General features: G+C 29.5%; 1 protein-coding gene across 1 annotated transcript in view; it reads left to right on the top strand.

Moving 5' to 3' along the window:
• Positions 1 to 9882: 9882 nt before the first annotated feature.
• LOC119669377 overlaps positions 9883 to 25972 on the top strand; it is a 41980-nt gene continuing 25890 nt past the window's right edge. Inside the window, exons 1-2 of the mRNA XM_038079236.1 lie at positions 9883 to 10090; positions 18349 to 18529. Coding sequence (XP_037935164.1) covers positions 9883 to 10090; positions 18349 to 18529 — 389 coding nt within the window. The remainder of the gene's footprint in view (positions 10091 to 18348; positions 18530 to 25972) is intronic.

Genomic DNA, 25972 nt, shown 5'->3' with positions numbered 1-25972 from the left:
GCGCTGTATATTTTTCGATATTTTATTTATGTAGTTTGGCAGCAATTAAGGACAATTACTATGCCAAAAATGAGCGCGATCTGTCAGACAGTTCGTTTACGGCAGCTGTTTAAACCAGTTCACCTCAGTAGTGCGTTGCGAAAAAAACAATGGAAAAAAATATTGAACAAAGAGTTTGCATCAAATTTTGTGTTTCGAACGAAATTTCGTGTGCAGAATCTTTGCGAATGCTACAAAAGGCTTATGGGGAATCAGTTTTATCGAAAACTCAAGTTTATGAGTGGTACAAAGCCTTTCAGGACGGTCGTACGACCGTCGAAGACATGCCGCGTTCTGGACGACCTTCGACCTCTACCCCCGACGAAAACATTGAAAAGGCAAAGGAAATCGTGTTCCAAAATCCTCATGTGAGTGTTAGAGAGATAGCACGAGAGCTAGGCATCGGTCGTGAGATGGCTCGTTTGATTTTGGTGGAAAATTTGTGTATGCGACGTGTCAACGCTCGGCTTGTTCCGATTCACCTCAATTTGTTCCAACATTATCAACGATTTTAAGGCCAAACATTCAATAAATACCATCGAACAGCCACCGTATTCACCTGATCTTGCACCGTGTGACTTTTTCCTGTTTCCCAACCTCAAATTACCACTCAGAGGAACGCGTTTTGAATCCATAGAAGACGTAAAACAGAATTCGCAGAGGGAACTCAAAGCCATACCGGAAAGCGCCTATAAAAATGTTTTGATGATTGGAAGAAACGTTGGCATTTGTGTATCGCTTCTAATGGAGCATATTTTGAAGGAGAATAAAATAAATATTGATGAAGATTAAGAATTTTGCGTTTTATTTAAAATTTCCGGAAACCTTTCGGTCACAATGTAAGAATATAGTTTTACATTCAATTGTTAAATCAAACTAAGTTTAATATGTAAGTACTTATGTATATATTTATACATATTTCTGAAAGTTATCTATTAAGGTATTTAGTGAAACAAAATTGATGTTAATGCACTAGTCTATAAATGAAGCGATAGTTTAGCACACTTGACGAATGTTATTTAGATTATAAGTTGCACTTTTAGTCTTAAAAATACATTTAATTTAAAATTAATAAAGATTTAAGTTTTTAAAATGATTTGTGTTAATTTTTTACCTTCCTTCAGCAAGTGACTATAAGTTGTGGTGTATGATCACAAATTTTGTAAAATAGACAGCATTTTTAATTGATTGAAAAATACTAATTTAAAGTAGATAAATTAACTTTGCCTATATAGTTGTGTGCGTACATTTTACATCTATATTACAAAAATACAAGTCCAGTTTAATTAAACTGACTACTTTAATATATTAATTAAAAATAGTCATTATAGCAATAATGATACCCAACACCCAATACATATACTCATATATGTGTTTATATGACATGTACTGTGAAAAATATGTCACGAATTTTCGATTTGAAAAACTCTCACAAGAAATACCATTATAATTTTTTCAGTATGTTGGTAAAACTGTACTCCTTTGATAGAAAATTTCAGCGTTATCTGATATCCACTATGTTTAACATATATCACACATTCTTGTAATCACACTATTCAGTTTTCTGCGGTGTTCCCTTTGTCTCTGTGTTCTCTTTCTCTCTGTGTTCTCTTTGTCTTTGTGTTCTCTTTGTCTCTGTGTTCTCTTTGTTGTTCAACCCATATCTAATCACCAGTTATATTTCTATTGGTCTTTCAACGGGAGATTTTTAAACCTCGAGAGATTATGTCTTTAGAATATCGCTTTTGATGCGGTTTTTCAATATTAGTAAGGTATCTTATTATTGATGGTGTAACGACACATTTTATGCCAAAAAATAGTTGTGATCGGCTCTTTACTCCAATTTAAGAATGTTATATATATAATACGAGAAAATTATATGTGCAAATTATTTTACTAAATAAAAATAAATTCACTTGACAAATTTGGAGCACAAATTTCTTGATATTTTGATTTTCCTCAGATATTGAAGGTCAAACAATGGTCTGTTAGCTATGGCTTGATTTGCTAATATCAATATGTGGGTATAAATACTTATAGTAATAGAGCAGGTTTGTTTTTAATTAAATTGTTAATATCATACATTAAAAAGTTACAAACACATAACATATTCAGAGTTCCAAAATAAATGCTATATGAATATCTGAATATATTCTTACTACGTTTAAATACAGTCAAAGCAATTGCCGTATTCATTTAAGCTTTGCTAATGGAATGTACGATTGGTTTGTATTGCTGGTTTGCGAAACATTTCAGTGTCATATTTTTGTAAAAAAATACTGAAACTAAGCGTTTTTATTGAAACTATAATGTTTTGTTTGGTGACCGATCGAAAGATATAAAAATCTGTGGATCTGTTCATATAGCATATCTCTAAAATGAACATATTCCACAATACTACAGTAAGAATAAGGTGGAAGTGCACTCAGATTCTTGTGGACACCTTTCTTCTTTTATAACACTTTTTTTTGTATTTCAGAACACTATTTACCAATAAATTAGAAAGTTACTAATAATATATATATATATATATGTGCTAGCAAAGAAAGCAGCAGCAGCATTCTTTGGCCCAGAACTCTTCTGAAGAACCAAAAAAAGAATAAAATCCCTAAGTTTAAAGTAAACAGAAATATTTACGAGTATATATTATATTTGTAGTTGTAATATTTACTGATGTATACAAACGTTGATAAAATATATTCTTAACTGGAGGACTGTCACGTGAAGTTTATATGTCTCTAACAATATCGGATATCTTGTGCGTCTATAAAACATTTTCATATCATGTAAATATATTTTTTTGCAAACGCGATGAAGCTAACTTTACTCACAACAAATATTTACGATCTGAAAGTTTTGTGTACTTTGGAACAAACGTTGTATGTAGTGCATACTATGCACTATTATTATCACATATATTTTATATGTATAAAATGTTATATATGTAATACTAACTACTCATATTATTTAAAACATATCGGAAAATAGTCACGTGCCAACCTCACTCAGCATATATTGTTTACATGTCGTAAAAGTTCTATTTATTTTATACCACATCTTTTACTATATTGTGATATATTTATCAAAAACAAATTCTATACAGCGCGTTCTTCGTTAAACCCACCCATCTATATATTCTTATAAGCCACTTAATAACCAAACCCTGTTCATATTTTTTTATTTAATGCACTTAGTTAAACTCTCAAGAGAAGTGCAATCAACTGGGCTTCAATGAAACCTTAAAATTTTTTAAAGCTATTATTTTGAGGGGCTGAACTACGTTCGTGATTTTGGAGTGAACTATATTTTAATATTCACCAATTCTTTAGTATTCAGTATACATTTTAAACTAAAATGTACTGTTATTAATTAAGGGTTCTTATCTGATATCGCTAGACCATATCATGTCAACGTGTATTCTCGTCCATCTAGCTATGCTCTATAATTTCTTGGTGTATAAGTTATTAATCCTAAAGTGATATACTGGTATGTTATTACAATGATGTCGGTCATTTCAATATAGATTTCTTTCTTATTATTCTTATTATCTAAGCCTTACTATATAATACATGTTTAAACAAATTCTTTGCTGTTTATATTGGGCCACCCACTTTCACTAACTAAATTTTATAAAAATTATTTACCAAATAATTTTTGGTAAATTTACATTATGCTTCACTTTTTAGCACTAGGAAGCGTTATATTTATATACTTTCCAAAATTCATGGTGTAATATTTTTGTATACTTCTATAAAGTCACGTAGTTTCGTTGGGGAAATATTTTAGTTGGTACCAGTAACTATCAAAATCTAAGAGTAAAGTAATTTTCTGCAAATACGTGCAAAATACTGGAAATAATTGCACAATAATTAAGGCTATGTGCCTCAGTCAACGGCCAAAACATTCGTGGCATAGACAAATGCTTTTGTGAATAATTACTGGGTTGTGCATTTTTACAAACATATTCCAAGTACAACAAAAAAAAGAAGTTAAGAAAATGTCCGCCAGTCACCAAAGCATTTAAAAAAGTTAAATGTGAAAGACTTTATCGGGCGATTACTGTTAGTTCGGAGCTGAAATAACGTTAGCCGCTTGACAATATTTGCAGTTAAAATAAGTAATTTACAGGCCAATTGGCGTTGCGTGCAGCCGGGCATTACCTCAGTATTTGAAAATTATTCAACTTGTTTCAAATCAAACTAGGTTGAATAAAACTCATTTGTTTTACTAAATTTATGCAGTTTTTTTTATTACAATTACATCACATATGTTATGTGTTTGTGCGGAAATAGTTGTTTGCCGAACATTTATTTTAATAATTTTATACACTGAACTACTTTATTCCAGTTTTAATAAATATATATGTACATATACGTACATTGTGACCGAAAGGTTTTCGGAGGTTCTCATTTAAAATTCGCGCGCTGTATATTTTTCGATATTTTAAGTTTATGTAGTTTGGCAGCACTGTCCTTAATACTATGCCAAAATGAGCGCGATCTGTCAGACAGTTCGTTTACGGCAGCTGTTGAAACCAGTTCACCTCAGTAGTGCGTTGCGAAAAAAACAATGGAAAAAAATATTGAACAAAGAGTTTGCATCAAATTTTGTTTTTCGAACGAAATTTCGTGTGCAGAATCGTTGCGAATGCTACAAAAGGCTTATGGGGAATCAGTTTTATCGAAAACTCAAGTTTATGAGTGGTACAAAGCCTTTCAGGACTGTCGTACGACCGTCGAAGACATGCCGCGTTCTGGACGACCTTCGACCTCTACCACCGACGAAAACATTGAAAAGGCAAAGGAAATCGTGTTCAAAAATCCTCATGTGAGTGTTAGAGAGATAGCACGAGAGCTAGGCATCGGTCGTGAGATGGCTCGTTTGATTTTGGTGGACAATTTGTGTATGCGACGTGTCAACGCCCGGCTTGTTCCGATTCACCTCAATTTGTTCAACATTATCAACGATTTTAAGGCCAAACATTCAATAAATACCATCGAACAGCCACCGTATTCACCTGATCTTGCACCGTGTGACTTTTTCCTGTTTCCCAACCTCAAATTACCACTCAGAGGAACGCGTTTTGAATCCATAGAAGACGTAAAACAGAATTCGCAGAGGGAACTCAAAGCCATACCGGAAAGCGCCTATAAAAAATGTTTTGATGATTGGAAGAAACGTTGGCATTTGTGTATCGCTTCTAATGGAGCATATTTTGAAGGAGATAAAATAAATATTGATGAAGATTAAGAATTTTGCGTTTTATTTAAAATTTCCGGAAGCTTTTCGGTCACAATGTATATTGACTATATGTGTTAATTAGTTTTTATTAAAATAATTAAATAGCCAAAGGCCAAAATTAATTTAATTTGTTTAGTTTTAGTCTATTAAATTTTAGATTGAAATAAAAAGGCATATGTGTAATGTGTTTAATATTATATTATTAGTATTGACCATAAAAAAATGAAAATTTTAGTATTAATATTATTTTTAAAAAATATCTCATACACATAATATTTTATATATTATATATAGTATTATATATAATATTTTACAGTTAGATTAAAATGTTTGTATATAACTTACAATACGAAAGTTTTTTGTTTACTTCTTTGTTTTTCGTTGAGCTGATGTCAATCAGAGCTTCTGTTCTACTTGGTTAGTGGACCTCATATGCCCAGAGACGATTTTGATCTTTATGCGAGTTAAGCGTTTAATTAAGTGTCATTGGGTTGCCCACACCCTAAGTTGGTTTAGTGTTGAATTTGCGTGTTTGCATGTTTTTTCGAAGAGCTTTATTACTTTTTCTTTTATAACCATTTTAATAGTTGGAACCTTCAAGTCTCCGTAAAGATCCATATTTCAGGTGTGCCATGGAGTGCTCTTTCAATGGTATCTAGTGTATGATTATTGTTTGTTAGTAGTTGCTTCGACTACTTTTCCATAACATAAGTTAACTTGAAGGTGCATATTGATGCGAACATCAATAACATAACAATTTTTTATGTCTGCCTTTGGGAGATGAAGAATCATTCTTTATGTCTTCCTTTGGGAGATGAAGAATCATCTTCTTTTTTTCTATCAACCAAATTATCCGCAAATTATGATTTTTTTTCAGTTAGATTAAATTAAAAAAAAATTTTTTCTAACAACTTCAACCTCTTCAGCTTTTAGGATACAACTTAATACAACCTTATTTCTTTCTAGTATTATTTATAGAAATAAATAGAAATAGAAATAATACTATACTCACTCAGCCTGAGTGAGTGAGATATAAAAAAATGTTGAAAAATAAGGACACCACTAATTAATATTTACACTTGGATTAAACCATTACCCATTATGATGGTTTTAAAATTCCCTTGTGACTATCACCTATACTTATCATTGTTTTATAATAGGTTCTTACAGTAAAAAGATTTAACGAACTATCTTTCCTTACAGCTACCAGCTCAATGAAGAAACGGTTTCCTAGTCATTAAAACCGTCGTCTAAAGTCTTAGACAGACATAAGGAGTGATTGATGGATTCCACTTTGTCTGCATCATAGCAACTGCTACACAGTTTGCTTGTCGGCATGAGCCAACGTTGAAGTATTGACGAAATAGCGTAGTGCCCTGATAGTACTCTATAAAACACACATACATATAACATATACATATAACAAGTTTGGGCTGTTTTTCATTTAATGAAATAATTTTGAGTTTTAATTTTTTAATTATAGTTATAAGAAACTAACAATATAATAGTAAATAAATAACAACTAATATAAAATTAATTACTATTTTTGTTTATAGAGGCATGAAAACACTAAGTTTAGGCTTCGTCGATGTTGCTTTTTTATATAAATGCGTATCTGTGGTAATGCCTCAAATCTGCTATTTCGTTTTTATTGATTAAATATTTTTTCATTTATAAAGGCTTTATTAGATAAATTAGTGGTAATTGAGAGTACATTATTGCATTTTGGCTTATTTTAAAATTTTATTTTTATATATGGTCCCTTTTTATATCATCTGAAAAATAAGTAAAATTCTTCAGGGTATTTTAAATATTCATCTTTGAAGAAAATACGTCCGAATTCTGTTAAATCCATACCCCAAATGATTTTTTTTCAAATTTCAAAAAAAAAATAAATATCGAATAAAATCCAAATAACATATACGATCAATTTTGGTATTGTGATTGCATTCATATATAACTTAGTATGCTACCTGTTATAATATATTTTCTTATGTAAATTTGGTCTTTTCGGTTTTATTTCATCATACAAACGGTCTAAATAATAAACATCGTTTAATAACTGTTTCTCACGTTTGTGAATCATTCTAATGCATAATATGATCGTAAAATATAAACTATATTGTTTCTCACTGATCGAATCATCTTATCTTTGAGCACTTTCATCAGAAGAAATTTTCAGTTTATTACTTCTTTTAGAAATATAGTGGTTCATCCATATCTATGTGCAGTAATGGGATCGGGTTTATTTGGTGTTATTATCGTATTTGTTTATTCTGGCTGCTCAGTGGTTTTGGCTCAATTTATTACTTCTTTTAGAAATATAGTGGTTCATCCATATCTATGTGCAGTAATGGGATCGGGTTTATTTGGTGTTATTTCTTATTTGTTCATTCTGACTGCTCAGTGGTTTTGGTTCCCATTCCCTGAGTGCAAACTCTTCAAATTGCTTACCGAGTTTTCTTTTCATTTTAAAAATTGTAAATAACTGATAATTGATAGATAACTAGCATTACAATATCTATTTCTCATTTTAATCAATTAGACAGATATAAGGTCCATGTAACCTTTCATAGTTTCACTAGATTAAAGACTTATTGCAAAGCTAATGCTGTCTTTATTAACAATTGTGTAAAAACTCTTCCATGCTCGAATAAGTACAAATGGTATCTTGATTTTTTATTGGGAAAACTGTTCATGTGACAATAGTGAATTTTAATTATATAAAATAGTTAACTCATACCACCATTACCATAATTTGTTTACCAAAAATAGTCGTAAAAATGAACTCTCGTATCTTTCGGTACCCATAGGTGGAAAATGCAGTAGAAGACGTCCGCATCTTCAGTGGAAGGATCAGGTGACCAACGATTTGGAGACGCGCAGTACTACTGGTGACAGCAAACTACTGATCGGGCTGGTTGGCGGAGCCTACATGACACGGCCAAGAATGACTCACATCAGTAGTGGCTAATTAAGTAAGCAAGTATTTTGTATATATATATTTGTTTAAGATTTAGCTATATTGTACTGTATCATATAACAGAACACAGAATATAGCTTTTATAGTTTTTTTTTTGTGGAATTGACAACCAAAAATTTGTTAGATTTCGTTTGACAGTGATTTCTAAAATTCGTTTAAATCTAGGGACCTATTGCGTACTCTTTAAACTTTAAACGGCTCAAAAACATTTCGAATCCTTAATAAATCAGCAAATGCATCCTCTTCAAGCCTCAATCGGTTAAAATACATTTCGAATCGTTAATAAATTAGTGAATGCTCTTCAAGAAACGAGTATTTTTTGAAGTAAAATACTTCCCAATTATAATTGCAAATAACATTATAATTGCAAGTAACAAGTTTTGTTAAATTTTTTGTTGTAAATCGACTCAATGAAATAAAAATAAGTATACACTATTTATTTTGACGTGATGTTACGTCAAACGAATTTACAACAACAAACTTAACAATTTTTTTGGGTAAAGCGCACTTGCTAGTACTACACAATTTTTTCTTTTTCTAATGCCAAATTGTCGGTAACGACGAAAAGTAAGTCCATCAAAAAGTATAATTATGCATGTGCCATTATTATGTACTCGCGTGCGGAGAAAAAAATATTTCATAACTTAACTAATGGCCAAGCAAAAAGCGCAAAAATATTTACTTTTTATTTTTCACCGAAGAAAAAATGTAAATAAATCAAACAAAAGTCAAGAAGCAAGTTTATTCGCCAAACCAGTCGAAAACGCTGGAGGCATTGTAATGCAAATCAATTTCCATATCGACTTGTCGGTGATCGTGCAACTCTTTTGGCTTAGTTTCTTTAAGGTAGGTCTGGCATGGATCTGCCTACCAAACTGTAAAACCAAAATCAGAAACTTGTTCACTCACTTTCACTGAAGTGTCTGAGCCGAACGAAGTCTTCCGCGTGTGAGCAAAATTATCACGTTTACAGATATTAAGCAAAGTATGTATCCATACATACTATATGTATCTACTCGTATGTTTATGCGTATGTTTCAATATAAACAAAATAATACACACCCAATGAAAAGTGAAAAAGAAGAAAGAAATATCGAAATACCGAAAGACTGAAAGATTGAAGAAATTGGTCAATTGGTTTAACCCGCTGCCTTGCCAAAAGCGAACAGCCAACAGCGTCTACAACTTCATTGGATTTTGGCAGCATTTTTAAATGTTTTGTCATTTGTGATATACGTAATTTAGTAAACATTTAAATGTATGTATATATGCTGTGTATATAGGTGAACGCATATATTTGTATTTTTTGTAATACTTTTTTTTTGAAGAGATTTTGAGCCGCGCTTGTTGATTGTTCATTGTTGGAAACGACGTCAGTTAAAGCCTAGACACAAGCACAGTTGGTAGTTGATTTCGAGACTGAGTCCAAAGTATTTCACATTTTTAAATAAAACCGTTGCATGTTGTGTAACAATCCAAGTTAGTGCATAAAAGAGTTTTAAAACAAGATAAAGTGAACTAAACGGTACTACTGTGAAAGAAGTGAACTGTGATAAGAGTTTCATTAGAGATTATTACATCACATAACGCTATAAAAAAAATATCACAATAATTTCAACATGAAATTGGGTCAAGTTATAACGATTTCGCTTATACCGACTCTGTATGTTTTATTGGTGTTGCTACTGGAGTTCGTAGAGGATGGCCTTGCACAAAACCCCGATCCACTTTTTGAATTACCAGTACAATTGATTGGGTTTCCAGTAATTGTTCTATCAGTGAGATTATCACAATTTGCTAAGAAATTGGCCTACTCATTGAATCCAAGTAAGTTATACTTAATTGAAATTTATTTTGAAGCTCTTTAAGTTTTAGTGGAGATAACAATACAATTAAATAATATTAGTCATAATATAATATAAAGTATTAATATATTTTGTAATGCCTGTAATGTATTTTTACATTGAAAATATAAACTGCTTCTTAAGTGATATAAATACTATTCTTTAGAGATACTTCAATCTATACAATTTTTTGGTGGCATGAATAGAAGTGATGAGGGTGTGATGAATCACGGAAGACAATTCCTTGATTTATGTCCAAACCTGTAATCATTATAAATTACCTTTGACTAAATAACTGATAAATGAATAGGTTCATCCTCATATGCATGTAGGTACAGAACACAAAACAATTTTGGAGATAGGACTACTGTTTGACATAAAAACAGCACCTTCCCAGACTATTAAATAAAAAGACACACAAGTAAATTATTACAGTGAACTTTTGAAATAATAAATAAACACTGGGCTAATACTTTGATTTGACATTACTTTTAGTAATTAAAAGAATTGCTGAAGTAAATAATTAGATTGATAGGTTTAGAATAACTCCGTCCAGAAAAACAAATACTCATTGTCCAGATTGTACTTGTCAACAAAGCACGTAGCCAGTGAGCAAACCTGAGGGCCTAAAGCCCACTCCGAAACTTTTCAAAGGACTGTATTTCTACATATACCATATATATTCATTATAAGTGCTTCGTGATTTTTCAATAACTTAAAATCTTTATTTTAAATTATTCAAATAATCTGAAAGCCGCTTCCGAAGTATATTTCTGTCTACGAGGGTTTTATTCGACTATATAGCTACATACTTTGACTATATAACTTATAGATGAATAGGTTTATTTACATATGTGTGATAGTACATAACGCATAATACGTTAGGCTATAGGATTTTGTTTTATTTAACGAAAAGTTTTCGGTTCAGCTCATTCGTTAAATCGAATTAAAACGTTGACCAAAGGTATAGCTCTCGATAATTATATGAAAATTATATTTCTTTAAAAAACTTATATTCGTTTTTTAATACGGGCTTCTTCTTGCAAATCTCTTCAAATCAATATTTTGATGTAATAATAATATATATTATTCTTTATTCCATTCCAATGTGGTACCACAATGGGCCATTTTTTGAGCTCAAGTGGACTTTTTAGGGATACAAGGCCGCCACTCCAACCTACCCACCTAGTCCATTCCATAGAAAGCTTAAGTTTTCTCCATCACTCAATTTAGCTATTGATATATATATTTTGTTGTGTCCCGCATAGCCATCGCAAGTAAGATACCGATGTCTGAGCAGTGAATTTAAGAGCACAGTGTGCCTGCTTTGCCGAACTCATTAGCCCTGGGGTTAAGTGAGATGCGCTGTGTATGAGTTCAAGCATATTGTGATATTTATGTTGTTGCTCGGAACTTCTGACTAAAAGATGTTGCAATGGTTAAATAGTTGAAGTGAGATGCAAAGACATAGTTCTTTTTTTAAATATACCTCTTCGGACTCTATCCTAAAGGTTGGAGCCGTCAATGTAAATATCAAGGGTACGCAGAGATTTATTCGGGTGTATGTATATGTGTGTATATAGTAATACAGCGTTAAAATACTAATATATCTAATTAGTTTAGAATTTATTTTGCATATATATTTTATTTACAAGTAGTTAATAATACATTTGTATAATTATTGAACCAAAGACCAGACATTTCTCCATATTCCTACATAATTATAAATATAAAGGAAAGTATTTATTTTCATGTAAATGCGTTTTAAATTTCTAAGTAAACACAATAAAATTTCTAATTTATTTGTTTAATATATTATTTTTTACAAATTCAGAAAAGATTTAAATGAAAAATAAAAATTTTTTAATATGATATTCAATCTCATATGTCTCATTTTGCAACAAATTTTTAACAACGTCATTTTAAGCACTTATTTTTTTTTACAAAATTAAAAAATTTTAAAACAAATAAAATTTTATTTAATTGTTGACATTTGTTTCAATTAAGAGAACCTCAACTTATTTACAAATGTGAAAAGCTGCTTTTTTAACAAATTTTTTATTTTTTTTACATATAATGCATTTTGTTTTCGGGTTCAATGCTTTTTAAAATAAACAAATTAAAAAAATTAGTTGAGTGCTAAACATTTGCATTTATTTTCTGCTGGCAATTGATTTCATATTAAGTATCTACAACAAATTTAGAAAAAATTTTATTACTAAATTCTAATAAGATGGGCAGTTAATTTGAAATTAGTAGCTATTAATCGGAATAATATTCTATTGGAATGAACAGCATCCAGTTGAGATATTTTATAATTAAACTTTCATTTATTATTCACGATTTACTGATGTTTTTATTATTATCTCTAAAAAATTATTTTGTATTGAATATAAAATTTTGCTATATAAAAAAAAAGAATATTAATTTATTTTTGACTCGGATGTCAGTTATGAAAAAGTACGAAACATTGGACCAAGTTAGGTACAGAGATATATTACGAATGATCACGCCAGTTTTTCAGTTTTTCTGATCACGATCATGAAGTTATGTTATATAGACAGTCAAATCATAATAATCATTTGTGTTCCAGGAAGGCAATGGTTTAATAATCTGCAATAATTGTAGATTAAACCGGCTGATATGAAGAGAAGTTATCTGATATTGTGACTCTTCTGTTAATATTATGGCTACATATAGTGTATTTCGAATCGATTGCGCCATTAATAGAAATTCTGGTAAAAAAAATGAAAACTATACCTTAATCAGTCTATGAAAAATGTATGGAGAATTAACATAAACGTTGGTATATTTGTATTGCAGTGAATGAGTCCTACTTAAAATGGGTTTCTAAGTTTTAAAAATGTAAAATTTTAGAATGTCAATAATAGGCTCTATTTCTTGTAAGCATGTTAAAAAATGAAGAGATAATATAAGAATTACTTTAGGTGATAGCACTCAAAATGTTATCAGTCTTATATCAAGTTTCCACTGCAGCTAAGTATACTTATGTTAATGTAATTAAGTCGCTTTTATTGGCATGTGCTGATTTATATGTACAAGTGAAATAACTTTGTTTACATTTACATATAAAGCACATGATATATGACATTTAAAATTTTGTTAATTTCTCTTACGGGAAATTTATTGTTAAGGGTTGCATTCACACTCTTCACCTTAAATGAGTTAATTTATTTATAATAATCTCATTTATATGAAATCACTTTGTATGATAAATTATCCTCATTAGCGATGTTAATAAATAAATCTGCCTAAATGAGACCAGACCATACATTTCTATACGTGACAAGTACATCTATTTGCAAAATTCTGGTGTGTTGAATTTCTTTTGAAATTTTATTGGAAATTAGGAAATTTCATCAAAAAATTATTAAAAGAAGGATCTATATCGCAAATATAAGTATTAAAATATATAAAGGAAAAATAAAAATCTTAAGAAACTAAATACAAATAATAAACAAAAATATTACTTGTATTCGCAAAAATCATTCATAGTGGATACATTTAAAATTTTAGCAAATACATATTAAGCTGGTTAAGCGGTTTCGAAGAAGATGGATAAAATTAGTCAGCAATATTAGTATTTCGTATGTCTCTCTTAAAATAAGCGGTTGTTTTTTTCGCAATCTGCTTACAAAATATTACGCCTAACGATTTTAACGATGTTTTAATATATAATTAAATCTATAAATATGTTTCATTAAATTGGTCTATATGAAAATGACGTGAAAAAGTTTCAAAACAATTGATTGATTAACTGATTTATTATTTGTTCAAATTATTTTTGAAATGTTTTACATAGTATCCTTAAGTTCGCTTAAGTTAGCGAACTATAAATAAAACTATGATAGTATGTATATATAATAAAACTATGACGCACATAGTCTAGGTACGTCTTAAATCGCACGTGGGTCTCGCCTATTAAAATATACTTTGAAAAATTTTCATAAAATGCTTATGACTTCTGTTTAAGCAATATTGCTTTGGTGCTCCCTAAATATGCAAAATTGTCAACTAGAAAATCCTCATAGAGGCTTAACTGTATACAATATCGCTAAGAATCAATAAGCATATAAATGGCTTACGGTCAGACAGATTAATCTAAACTACCAAACCCTATATTGCTGTAAGTGTGTACAGTTTGTAACCGAAATAATATAATATAATCTTAAAACAAGAGATTTTTGATAGACAGAATAATTTATAAATTAACAACTTTTTTTTTCATCCCCTTCTAATTATCGTTCAATTAAATTCTTTATAAAAACAGTTCTCATTATCTCTCCACTTTCTGTGTTCACCTCGACTATTTAACATTAAGTATTAAATTAAAATTGTACGTTTCATATTAATATTGTGTTTGATTCAATTTAAAAATCATTTAACTTATAGCATTGTAATGGCAATTATAAATGGCCTTAACTAAATATGCAATATAAGCTCTTGTTAAAACTATACAATTTACTATTTAGCATTTTTTTAGTGCGTGCAGTCTGTAATTTAAAAATTAATAAATATTGATTATTCTTTTCCTAGAATTACTCAAGTGTAAATTTATTTAGGATATCCGTAACATTGTTTAGACATGATTAAGATACGCTTAGAGAAGTTGTAATACGACAATTTTTTTTGAAGATAATACAATTTTGAGACTACATAACCTACAAATAACAGTACCTTAGGTTAAGTTCGATTTAGTGAACTTGTTTAGTGAACTTAACGTAAGCGCAAATACGATATATACCATACCTGAAAAACCTTTAAATCAAATAGTCGGAAATAACTAGTGCACAATCGGTGTCTCTGTGAGATACAGTGATTTTTCTTCCCAATAAAATAGAAGAAAATCAACCTGAAAAGTCTATAAATTTGGTTGTTGACTATAGCCCACGATAGTATCTCACCTATTTGCAATACTCTTAACAGAAATATATTACGAAATATGGTTTGCTCCTCATACGGAATTGATATCATAATTTTAAATAAACTCCAGAACGTTGAGCAATTAAAGGACAGGAATTTAGCTAGCCTGATAATCAGGAACTATCTGAGTATTTTCCTCACCAATAAGAATAAAATTAAGTCTTTCAGATATCTTTAAACCTAAAGCGAAGAGTTGGAAGTAATATCAAATTCTTAATACTGATCCTTAATATTAATCCTTCATTCTCTTATGGCATGATGTTCGTAATAGAGATACGGTTAATTTTGAAAAACTTTTAGAAATTATAACAAATTTTTTATTCATTTTTCGTACACGATGTGTTTTGGACTAGCCAACATATTTTGTTCTATATTACTTTTTGTACTCGTATTACACCCAGCTTTTAAAGTATCGTCATTGGAAGCAACCTATTGTGAAACTACAATTTTTTGAAAAGCGAAACAAATTTAACCAGGACAAGAAGCCAAAAATTTTAGTTTAATTAATAATACATTAGTTCATAATTTTTGTCAGTGTAGGAAATAGCGCTGATTGGCTTCACAAAACCCATACTTTTACTACTTATTTTTATTTGTAAGTTTTTCAATACATGTCCTGACCTATAGTAAAACTATTCATATTCATAATAGTCTATACATTGATGATTACAGTATGATTACATTAATTTAAACTAATATTAAAAGTAAAATAATAAATGCAAAAAATTAAATACAAAATTGTTACTACCTACTACTTTTCCCTAATTTGCATTAATTAAAATCAAATTAGGTAAATTGTATGATGTAGACTTGTTTCATTTAAAATGTAAATAAATATATTATAACTTTAATTAATTGACATTTAATGTGTGAGAGATAATGTTGTTCGATACAAAATAAAATTTTTGCAATAGCTTAATAATGGATTCGATTTAATCGTCCTAATAAAATGTTTAAATATTTTAGACCGCAATCGCATAATCGTTGGCAAATTTCGATCAAACGGTTAAATTTTACCAACATTTAGCATTTCACGTGCTTTAAAAATTAAAAGTAATTAACAGTTTTGATTTGGTATAAACTAGGTCAAGTTGAGACCAGTGTTAATGACTAAAATACACAATTATTTTTATATATAAAAATGTTATGGACTTTACTTAACTGCAAATATTGATGTCTTCTCTGGCCTCTAATATGATATAAAAATAATATATGGAATTTACAATACGTATTTGCTAATTGTGCAAAGTACAAGTTATTGTTACTCATGTTTTTAAATTAATCTTCGCACTTTACCATATATGAACATATCTTATATTGTCTGCTCGAAGTTAAGAAGATTAAAAAAATATTTTATATATTATTCAAAATGCTTGAAAAGTCAATCAACAGCTAAAAAACATTTAACATTCATCACGACTGTACAGTTTTTATATATATTTATATGTAGGTGAATTGTAGATATTCCAAAATTATAAATTATTAATAGACACTGCGCAGAATATATTTTAAATTATTGGATGGAATATCATAGGGCCCATGTCAAGAGATTTTTGATAACGTTTTTATAAGAGTTACAATAAAATTCATTGCTTATCCACCAATATAATTTCAATTTCCATATTATATCATAAGCCCCCCTCCCCCCAATTTGTTTCTGCCTAGTCATTCGGTTATTTTCTACCCTACCCTTAATTATTGGATGGAATATCATAGGGCCCATGTCAAGTGATTTTTGATAACGTTTTTATACGAGCTACAATAAAATTCATTGCTTATCCACCAACATAATTTCAGTTTCCATATTATGTCATAAACTTCCCTCTCCCCAATTTGTTTTTGCCTAGCCATTCGGTTATTTTCTACCCTTCCCAAGCTCAAAAGATGTTTGAAGAATAACACATATGAGATAAAACCAAACCGAAGAGCGAGTTCAAGATAATATATAAAAATGGAACTCAACAGTGTTTGTCAAACTAAAAACTACTGCTGTTAAAACGTTATCCATTCCATAATATTAATATGAGTCCATGACATGTGAGTCCAAGACATCTTATTTTTAGTTCACACCTTTCCATTTTTTAATATCGGCCGATTAGTAACCATTAAAATACAGAAACCTTACTATAACAGTAATTGAAATTTTTTGTATAAAATTTACGTCAGTAATGAGACCCAGTTTTTGATGGATGACTATGTCTTTGACATCTAGATCATTGAAAACCCATAAATAACTGTTCAATAACATGGCATTCATAAAAATTCAGTGTATGATGTGGCATAGAGTCTGGAGTTGTGATACGCTCAGACTCTAGAGAAAATGATGATGGAATATGAACTCTCAATTATATTTTTGTGTTGACCAAATTTTTGAAGTGAAAAGTTGAAGGATGTGAGAGATATGTAGCTTCAATAACATGTCTTATGTTAACATAAGACATAAATTCTCGATTAATATTTTGCAATTTGCTATCACTAGTTTTTTTTGTTGTGGGGTTACTCATAGGATCTTTTTACTCAGGACCTAGAGAGTCTAAATAATTCACAACTTTGACATTTAATTTACATATCATCTTTAAAAGGCAAATTTTTTCTTTGATTATTGCAAAAAATGGGTGATATAAGCATTCACTAATTTAGTAACCATTGTGTGCAATATATAGTTTTTGTACTACGTTCAGCAATTTCAAAATTTAAAAATCATTTAAAAAAACAAATTTAGTTTAATTAATTATTATCATTATTATCAATAAGAAAATTAGTTTAGGAAAAAGGAACAAAAATATTGTTTAAAATTGCATCTTGGCTTAGCCATCATAGATAACATTACCATACTTCTTTACGAATCTGAAGCTTTTAACAAAGTAAATTTTAAAAAGAGAGATATTTGAATAGTAATATATAATAAAACAATACTTTATTTTATAATAATAGACTTCAAAAATCTAAACTATACATTGAGTAATATTTTAATCATGATGATTCATCATCATTAAATTTAAACAGAATTTCTAATTGTATAAATAATATAAATTTTTTTTTTTCATTAAAGTTCAGTCATATGTATATACTTCACAAGTTAAAGTGCATAAAACTAATTCACCAACTAAATAAAAAAATTCACAATACAAATTTTTCTAAAGAAATAATAAAGTTTCACTTAACATAAACAATTAAAGAAACACAATAGTAAAACAAAAACAATAACTTTTTTACGAACTATTTTAATAACTTTCAATTATTTGTTTCATTGTACTGCTCTCCTTATAAATGTATCTCTATTTGCACTCATTACAGATACTTATCGTTCTCGTAGCAAACGTGACGCTGCAATGCTCGCTTACGATGCTGATTTGGCTCAAAAGGAAATCTTGAAAGAATTCGGTCCAAAGGCATGCATACTGGAAGAACCCTGTCGAGTACATGCATCACGTCCTGGTAGAAATGGTGCTCATCCTGCGTGGAGTGAAATATTAAGGTAGGTTCCCAACCGTTGGTATTGCTGTCAATGCTGAAGTAGTGAACTTATAAAAAGTAAAGAGGAAGAAAGAATTGCAAAATAAAATAAACCAAAACTGGAGAAGTAGCACCGCAGGTGGGTGGAGTGCTCTACTAAATGACTTTATGGCTCATTTCAGTTGCAAGTAGTTTGTTCTTTGGATGTTTGTATTTATGAGCAAACTTCGTTATTTGTGTAAATTGTTTTGGTGACAACATAACGTCTGCAGGAAGACACTGAACCATCATTGCCTTTGGGATTGTTCCCTTTTATCAATGGCCAAATGAGTGCATCCGTAGATTTTCCAATCAATTTTTATTTGAAATATGCTAACTCATCTGTGCATAATTTAATGTCTTGTTCGACAGAATAGTAATATTTTCTGAGCTTTGTGCTCCTTGTTCGCAGGATAACAAGCAGAAATGGTGCATGTCAATGCATCTTCCTGTGGCAGTAATTTCAATTTGGAATTTCTTGATTAAATTTCTGCTTAAAAATTATTGAACAAAGTTTGTTAAGCTAAATAAATTATTAATAAAATTATGACTGTGGGTAGTTGCCACATTCTATTAACTTACGCTAAACTTAGGAATCAAAGAAGTGCAAATATTTGAAATATTTTTACTCATTGTGTATTTTACAATTAATTAAAATTTTTTTATTTTTTTTGTGATTTATAAAAACTTAAACAAAGAAATTTTAAATACTTTAAGCTTTAAATTGCAATAAGAAATATTTTTTTCTCAAACTCGCTGGCAACTTTCCCTACCATTTTCACTCATATTTTCATATTACAAATGCAAACATTTGTTGGAAACTTTCTTGAACTTTTTCGAATAAAAACAAAAGAGGAAAGAATTGAAGTAGAATTTTTGTGCTTACAAAAATTTACAGCACAAATTATTGTAAGCATAAAACTGTAAAAATTAGAAGAATTTCTGAAAATCACAGCCAAAGTTTTCCCCTCGGATATTTTGGTGCTTTAATGACGCCAGCAATAAAAGCGCACAAAAGGAGCAACGTTTTTACAACATGCGTCATTCATCCGCTAAGGACAACGGAGAAGAAAGTATCCTTCAACATTAGAGAATGCTTGCGATAATTTTTACGCATTTTTAGGGTTGCGAAAGACACTGACCTGCCACACTACATAAAATAGTGATGCATCCTCACAATCTGCGATTCTTTAACTTTATTTTGATTATTATGGAAGAGTTGTAATGGAAAGGGCCAACTTTAATAGAGACAGGAGAGCAATTTGTGTTTACTGCTTTCAATAGTTGTTCTAAGATTTAAAAAAAATCATGTTTAATTTTATTAAACAATCAAAATGTAAATTAATGAAAATACATTGTTACAAACCCGATAGAAATTTACAAGGGAAAGAAATTGAAAAAAATATTTGACATGGATTATATTTAATTATTTTCTGTTTAATACAATATTGTTTTAAGCTATTATTTTTATTAATCAAGTTCTGATAATGGTAATTAGTTATTCAAATCTACAGAAGAGTTTCTTCCTGACAGAATATATATTACATTTGAGTTCAGAGAGTGCAATTCTGAATTTGTGTCGCATCCACAAGATCGAACAATTTCAGCGCTCTGACTTTGATATAGTTTTACACTTACTTCTTGATATACACGACTCTCAAGTCTTTGTGTATATCTGCATTTCTGATCTATCATGGAGTAAAAACTCCATGGTCTCAGTAAAAGCATACAATTCAGTACAATATTTTAATAAGTTTGAAGTTTTCTAATGGCGGATAGAGCAACTTTGCTATAAGTAACACAGCCACGAAGTAATCCAATTACTTGTTTATAAAATATAGTCTTATTTTTCACAATTAACTTTCTTCGTGGTAGTGGTTTTAGAGCATTCATAGATATATTACAAGTCATTATATATAAAATGACCCTTATATTATCTAACCAAGTGTATCTTCTGTCAAAAGTCAGACTTAAGTACTTAGCATTGTCCTCTTATTCTACTTTCTCATTATTGACTTTTATTTTCTTTGGGTTTTGATTTCTATACCTTATAATTAACATAACTTTCGTTTTTTCAACATCAACTGTAATTCCCTACCTTCAGAAATTACTGATCAACATTTTAATATGGAGTTGTAAATTGTTTACAATAAAATTAGCATTTCTGTCAGCATGCGTAATGTAGGTGCCGATAGCAATACTTTACTATACATCAATTGTTGTACAATAGTTAGCAAAATAGACCAAAAATCTGATGGTCTATTGTGCTCACCCTAATTGTTTAAACCGATCATTTAATTAACTTGACCATCTTTGACGCTTTTGAAGTTTTCTATGTTATATTCCACATGTTGTAAACAGTCAGTCCCATAGATATACAAATGAGCAGCAATCATTTTAGAAATTTCATAGAGAATATATTCAGAGGTATAAAACTCGAATTCATAAAAATGGCAGATATTGAAAGTCCTTAGCCTATCATGGCTAATCAGTACCAAATGAAAACTTTGATACCATTTCTGTTCAGTGTAAGGAGTCAATTCGAAATTACTTTAGATAAGCAGGTGAATCTATTAGCTTTTATGTGTATGCTACAGTTTATTCAATAACTAGTCCTGTCAATTCAGAGATTGTCCAGATAACGCTTTTTTGTCAGAGTGCAGAATGGTTCAGGTCCTCTAAATGTTGGGGTTCTCGTTTAATGAAACCTTCCATTTTCTTTGCTTCTCTTATATCTCGGTACCCACAACAAGATAACGCGGTAGTTTTGTCCTAGTGATATGAGAACAGTAATGCTATTTACCAATATACCTCAATAATTTTTTTAAAGAACTTAAGGCTTGTTAGACCAGTCTTTTTCTCATTCTTCTCAAGCAATGCAAGCACAGATTTTGATGGCAAAAAATTTTGCTTAAAATACTGTTGGATACACGTTTTGGAAAGAAGATTTCCCATTAATGCTGTTCTCAACTTTTGATTCATCTATGGTACATGCAACGCTTGCCAAACCTCATGTGATTGGTTCAAGTTTTCTACCCAATTTTAGGTAGAGTAATAACCCCAGAATGTTTCTTGTGAGAGACCGGCTAAAATGTTTCTAAGAAGAAAATATTCGTTTTCCTTAATGATTTATTAAGACAGTCTCTATTTTAACATAAAAGTACTATAAAACTAACGGATACACATTCGTAGGTTTTTGAGAAAAACTTGGATATATTTTTTAAAAAATCGAAGTCTTTATAACAACTTGACTGAAATGGCACTTGTTGATTTCATTTTATAAACAAATTTTTAAAAATTGGCTTATTCTAAAAACTGGAGTCAATTTTTAAATAAGTAAATTTTTTGAATAACCATATAACTGTTTAGGATACCGTTAAATATACATCAACAGAGGTCTTTATAAACCTTGGTTTAATTGGTTTAAATATCCGTTATATCATTATTGGACTATAACTGCCAGGAATTAAATCATGATCTTGTATGTTAACACGCAAACTCCACATACATTTAATTCAATTAATATATTATAAATTTACAGTTTTAATAATTTCTAATACATATTCATAAACAAAGCTTACACTTTCTTGTTGTGTTATTAATTTAAATTAATGCATAATCCACAGTTGCAATATATAAATTAACTTAATTATTGTAAATTATTAATTATTGTAATCTACGTATTGCTGCTATAAATAATATTGCCAATATGTATTAGTAATATACACAGGTAATATAACCAATATATAAGGGTAATATATATGTGTAATATATATGGGCAATATATACAAAATATATGGGTAATATAAATGGGTTATATATATTGGTAATGCATACGGGGTTTTTTTTTGGTAGGTGGAAAGCATCGAAAGCAACAGTGTGAGACTTGAACCCACCTCTTTAGAATGAATGGAGAAGATTCCCACAGCAATGTGTAAACTTCATTCCAGTAATCAGGAAAAGGGTAATAATGAAGAGAGTGGGGTTACGACTAAATAGCGGGGGTGGGGTCAGTGATAAACTTTGTGACTGAGGTCACGAAAGCCACGATTGTAAAGGGGAATAGAGAGAGGATTATTGTCCAACTCGTCGAATTAATGGGATAGGTATTGAGAAGGTTTAAGGCGTAAAGCTAGAACAAGGTCTATTGGGAGGGGTATCTGGACTAGAGACGTCAGAAGGGAGGTCATGGACCAATATGTATGGGTAATATAATACAACCAATATATATAGATAATGGTGTGCAGATTGTATTATCATGTAAATCATCGTTAATTCTTAATTTTCTTTAATTCTTAATTAACTCGTAATTTTTAAATCTTAATTTTTTATTTAATTCTAAATTGTTTGAAATTTAATTTTTATAATTTGTTATAAACTACTGTTACTGTTGATTAGTAATCAATAGTAATAGTAGTTTATAACGAATTTTAAATATAAATGTGTGTAATATATCCTTTCTCTTTTAGTTGAATAGTTAAAGCAAAATTTTATAAGATTATCGAAAGTATTAATTAAATTTATAAGAATAATTTACCATACCTAAGCAGTCCAAAAAGACTTGTGCCATTTTTAAGATTAATTACTTAGCAAATAATCGTATATATGATTTCAGAAAAAAATATACGGATTCTTGCAAATAGTCATTGTTCTATGAAAAGAGAATAATTAGAAATACTGCCGTGTAGTTTTTTGTTGAAGGTCAGGAATTGTAATTTTTTTTTACCACTGCCCTAGGTTTACCAAAGAAAGAGCATGAACACCTCTATTAAAAAAGGAACAGTAGCAAAATATAAAGAATTAATTTTAATAGTACAATTAAAATTTTATATACTGTTATATACCAAATTAATTATAGATAATGACACATACAAGATATTTATATAAATATATTTATATATATTATATATATTTATAAATATTTATATATATTTTATATATATTTCGTACATATTGTTGGTATTATATATAATTCAACTTTTACAAACTTTGATATTTAATTTAAGTTGAAAATGTCTGAAAAGTCCAATTTCACTTTTGTAAATACATTACTTCAAAATGTTGATTTCATACTGTGAAACAATAGAATCCTGTAGTTTCTGTCATAAACAAAATTAATATTTTCAAAACATAAAAGCTTGACTTTATGGAAAAGGTGTGTTCAAGATACTTTGGGAATGAGTTCAATTTTGCTTTTCACTGCAATTCAATCCAACCACTTGGAGTGGAAACTTTGTAACTTCTCAAAAAATTCAATATTACTATATACGTTATGAAATGTTATATTTTTAAAATATAAATAATTGAAGATTAGTCTGACTGAGTATCTTATTTGTGTAGAAATCTTCTATAGGATTTATAAAAAAAACTATTATGACTTGTAGCTTTTTATACGTATCCAATGAAGCTTAGATAGCACTTGAGTATTAAGATTTAATTTTTATTTTATTTTATTTTATTATATTTTATTTTATTTTATTTTATTTTATTTTATTTTATAATATTTAAGTACTTGTTAAATATTTTTAGTATTCATTTTATTTCAGAAGAAGACAATAAAAAATAAAATAACTAAAAATTTATATGTTTTTAAAAAGATGCAGTTTGGTTTTCATTAAAGTCCTTTCTATTACTTTCTACAATATTAGAAATGTTTTCTTCTTAAATTTCTATTATTAAATTTTATTTCCAGGTACTTCAAATGTGTCATATGCAAATGCACAAAATTATTTTAGAAATTTATTTTTGTTCATTTCTGTTGAGATGCAAATGTCGTGTACTTTACACATGAATTTGCCACTTTATATGGTCAAAAGAGTCAAGTAAGTTGTGAAAGGTACGAAATATAATATTTTGTGATATTTTGTGTGCAAGAGTTGAGTAATTTTGTTACTTTTTGTTTTCAAATAAAATATGATTAAAGTTTTTGATTAAATTTGTTCCCAAAATATAATTCAATTTCAAATTAAGTTAGATTACATTGAGTTCATTTGTAGTAAGTTCAGGCAGACGTCTTTTACTGGAATCGGTCTGAAAGCCAACAATCAAAATAAATCCACATTTTGAAAAAGTTTTAAATAAGAAAATTATGTTAAAAATGTAGTTATTATAAAACTCAAAATTAATTAAAAGTTGGAGTTATTTTAATCAGTCCAAGTTCTTTAACTCTTAATTGGACACTACACAAACAGGTTTATGTCAAGTTTAATATATTGGAATGGAAACTTGTAATCCAAAAACCTGCAGCAGAAATTTTTATTACAAGTTTTAGCAACTTTGGCAAACTTTGTTGCTAGTAAGAAAGTTGGCGATGAGCTTTATCACGACAATAATATAATTCTGCGAATCAACATCTTGAGAATGGATGAATCTGCTCCAGCGCGAAAGGTATTTGAAGCAGTAGTTGAACGAAGAAGACGTAGAAATAGACTCTATCTCCGGTAGAGTGATCAAGTTGAGAGAGCACTAACGCACCACTGCACTGCACTCAAGCACTGAAGAGACATGCTACGTTAGGCCGAAACCCAGTAACGAGTTGTTATGGCGACATAAGTAAGTGAGAAAATGAAAGCATATACGATCTATCCAAAGATTCATCAAAGTAGACACTGTATCATTTAAAAAATTGAACGTCAACAAAAGTCACTTTAAAAACTAAGTTACACTGAACTATACCAGTAAATTGATCTAACAGGAAAGGATCCCTTCACTAAGCTTTTCTTTCTTTAAGTACTTAGAGAAGAGGAGCATATACCTGCTAAACAATTGGATTTAATAACAAGAATTGAAGTGATAGATCTGTTACACTTCAATTATCAGATATAAACAATTGCTTTTAAGAAGCATGTTAGTTCTGCGGTTAAAACTGTCATAAATCGACGAATGCAGCTTTTATATGGAAGGAACATCTATATCTATATTATACTAATCTAATAACCAAACATCTCATTAAATATTTAATTAAATGGTTTCAAATGATAATTTGATAATGATATGATAATTTAATTTTTAAAGCCAATCTGCACAATTGCCAAAGAAGATTATTATTTAAAGTTTAGTACAATAGATCATAATACATTTAGTAGAGTTTAAGAAATGAAACAAGATTTAAGTATAGACCAGGACTATTGTTTAAGCGAGTTTGGTTGTATGACATTGAATCTTTGCTATCTTTTACATTAATTTTTCGAAATAATCACTTTTGACTTCAATCTGCATACGTTTTTCTTTGTGTTCAAAAGTACAGCGTCTGGAGCTGGGACAGGGACAGCCTCATAACCATATCATGTATACTTCTTTCTTTGTGCTTAAAACTTCAACTTTTGAAGCTTTGTCTAATAACTTACCAATTCATTACACCGTATTTTTTACACTCTGAAAATATAACTCTTGCGTTCTCATTTATTAGATGTTAAGATAATATCTG

This window comes from Teleopsis dalmanni, chromosome 1, assembly GCF_002237135.1.
Source record: "Teleopsis dalmanni isolate 2A chromosome 1, ASM223713v2, whole genome shotgun sequence".
Lineage (NCBI taxonomy): Eukaryota > Metazoa > Arthropoda > Insecta > Diptera > Diopsidae > Teleopsis > Teleopsis dalmanni.
This window is presented reverse-complemented; position numbering and strand designations above follow the sequence as displayed.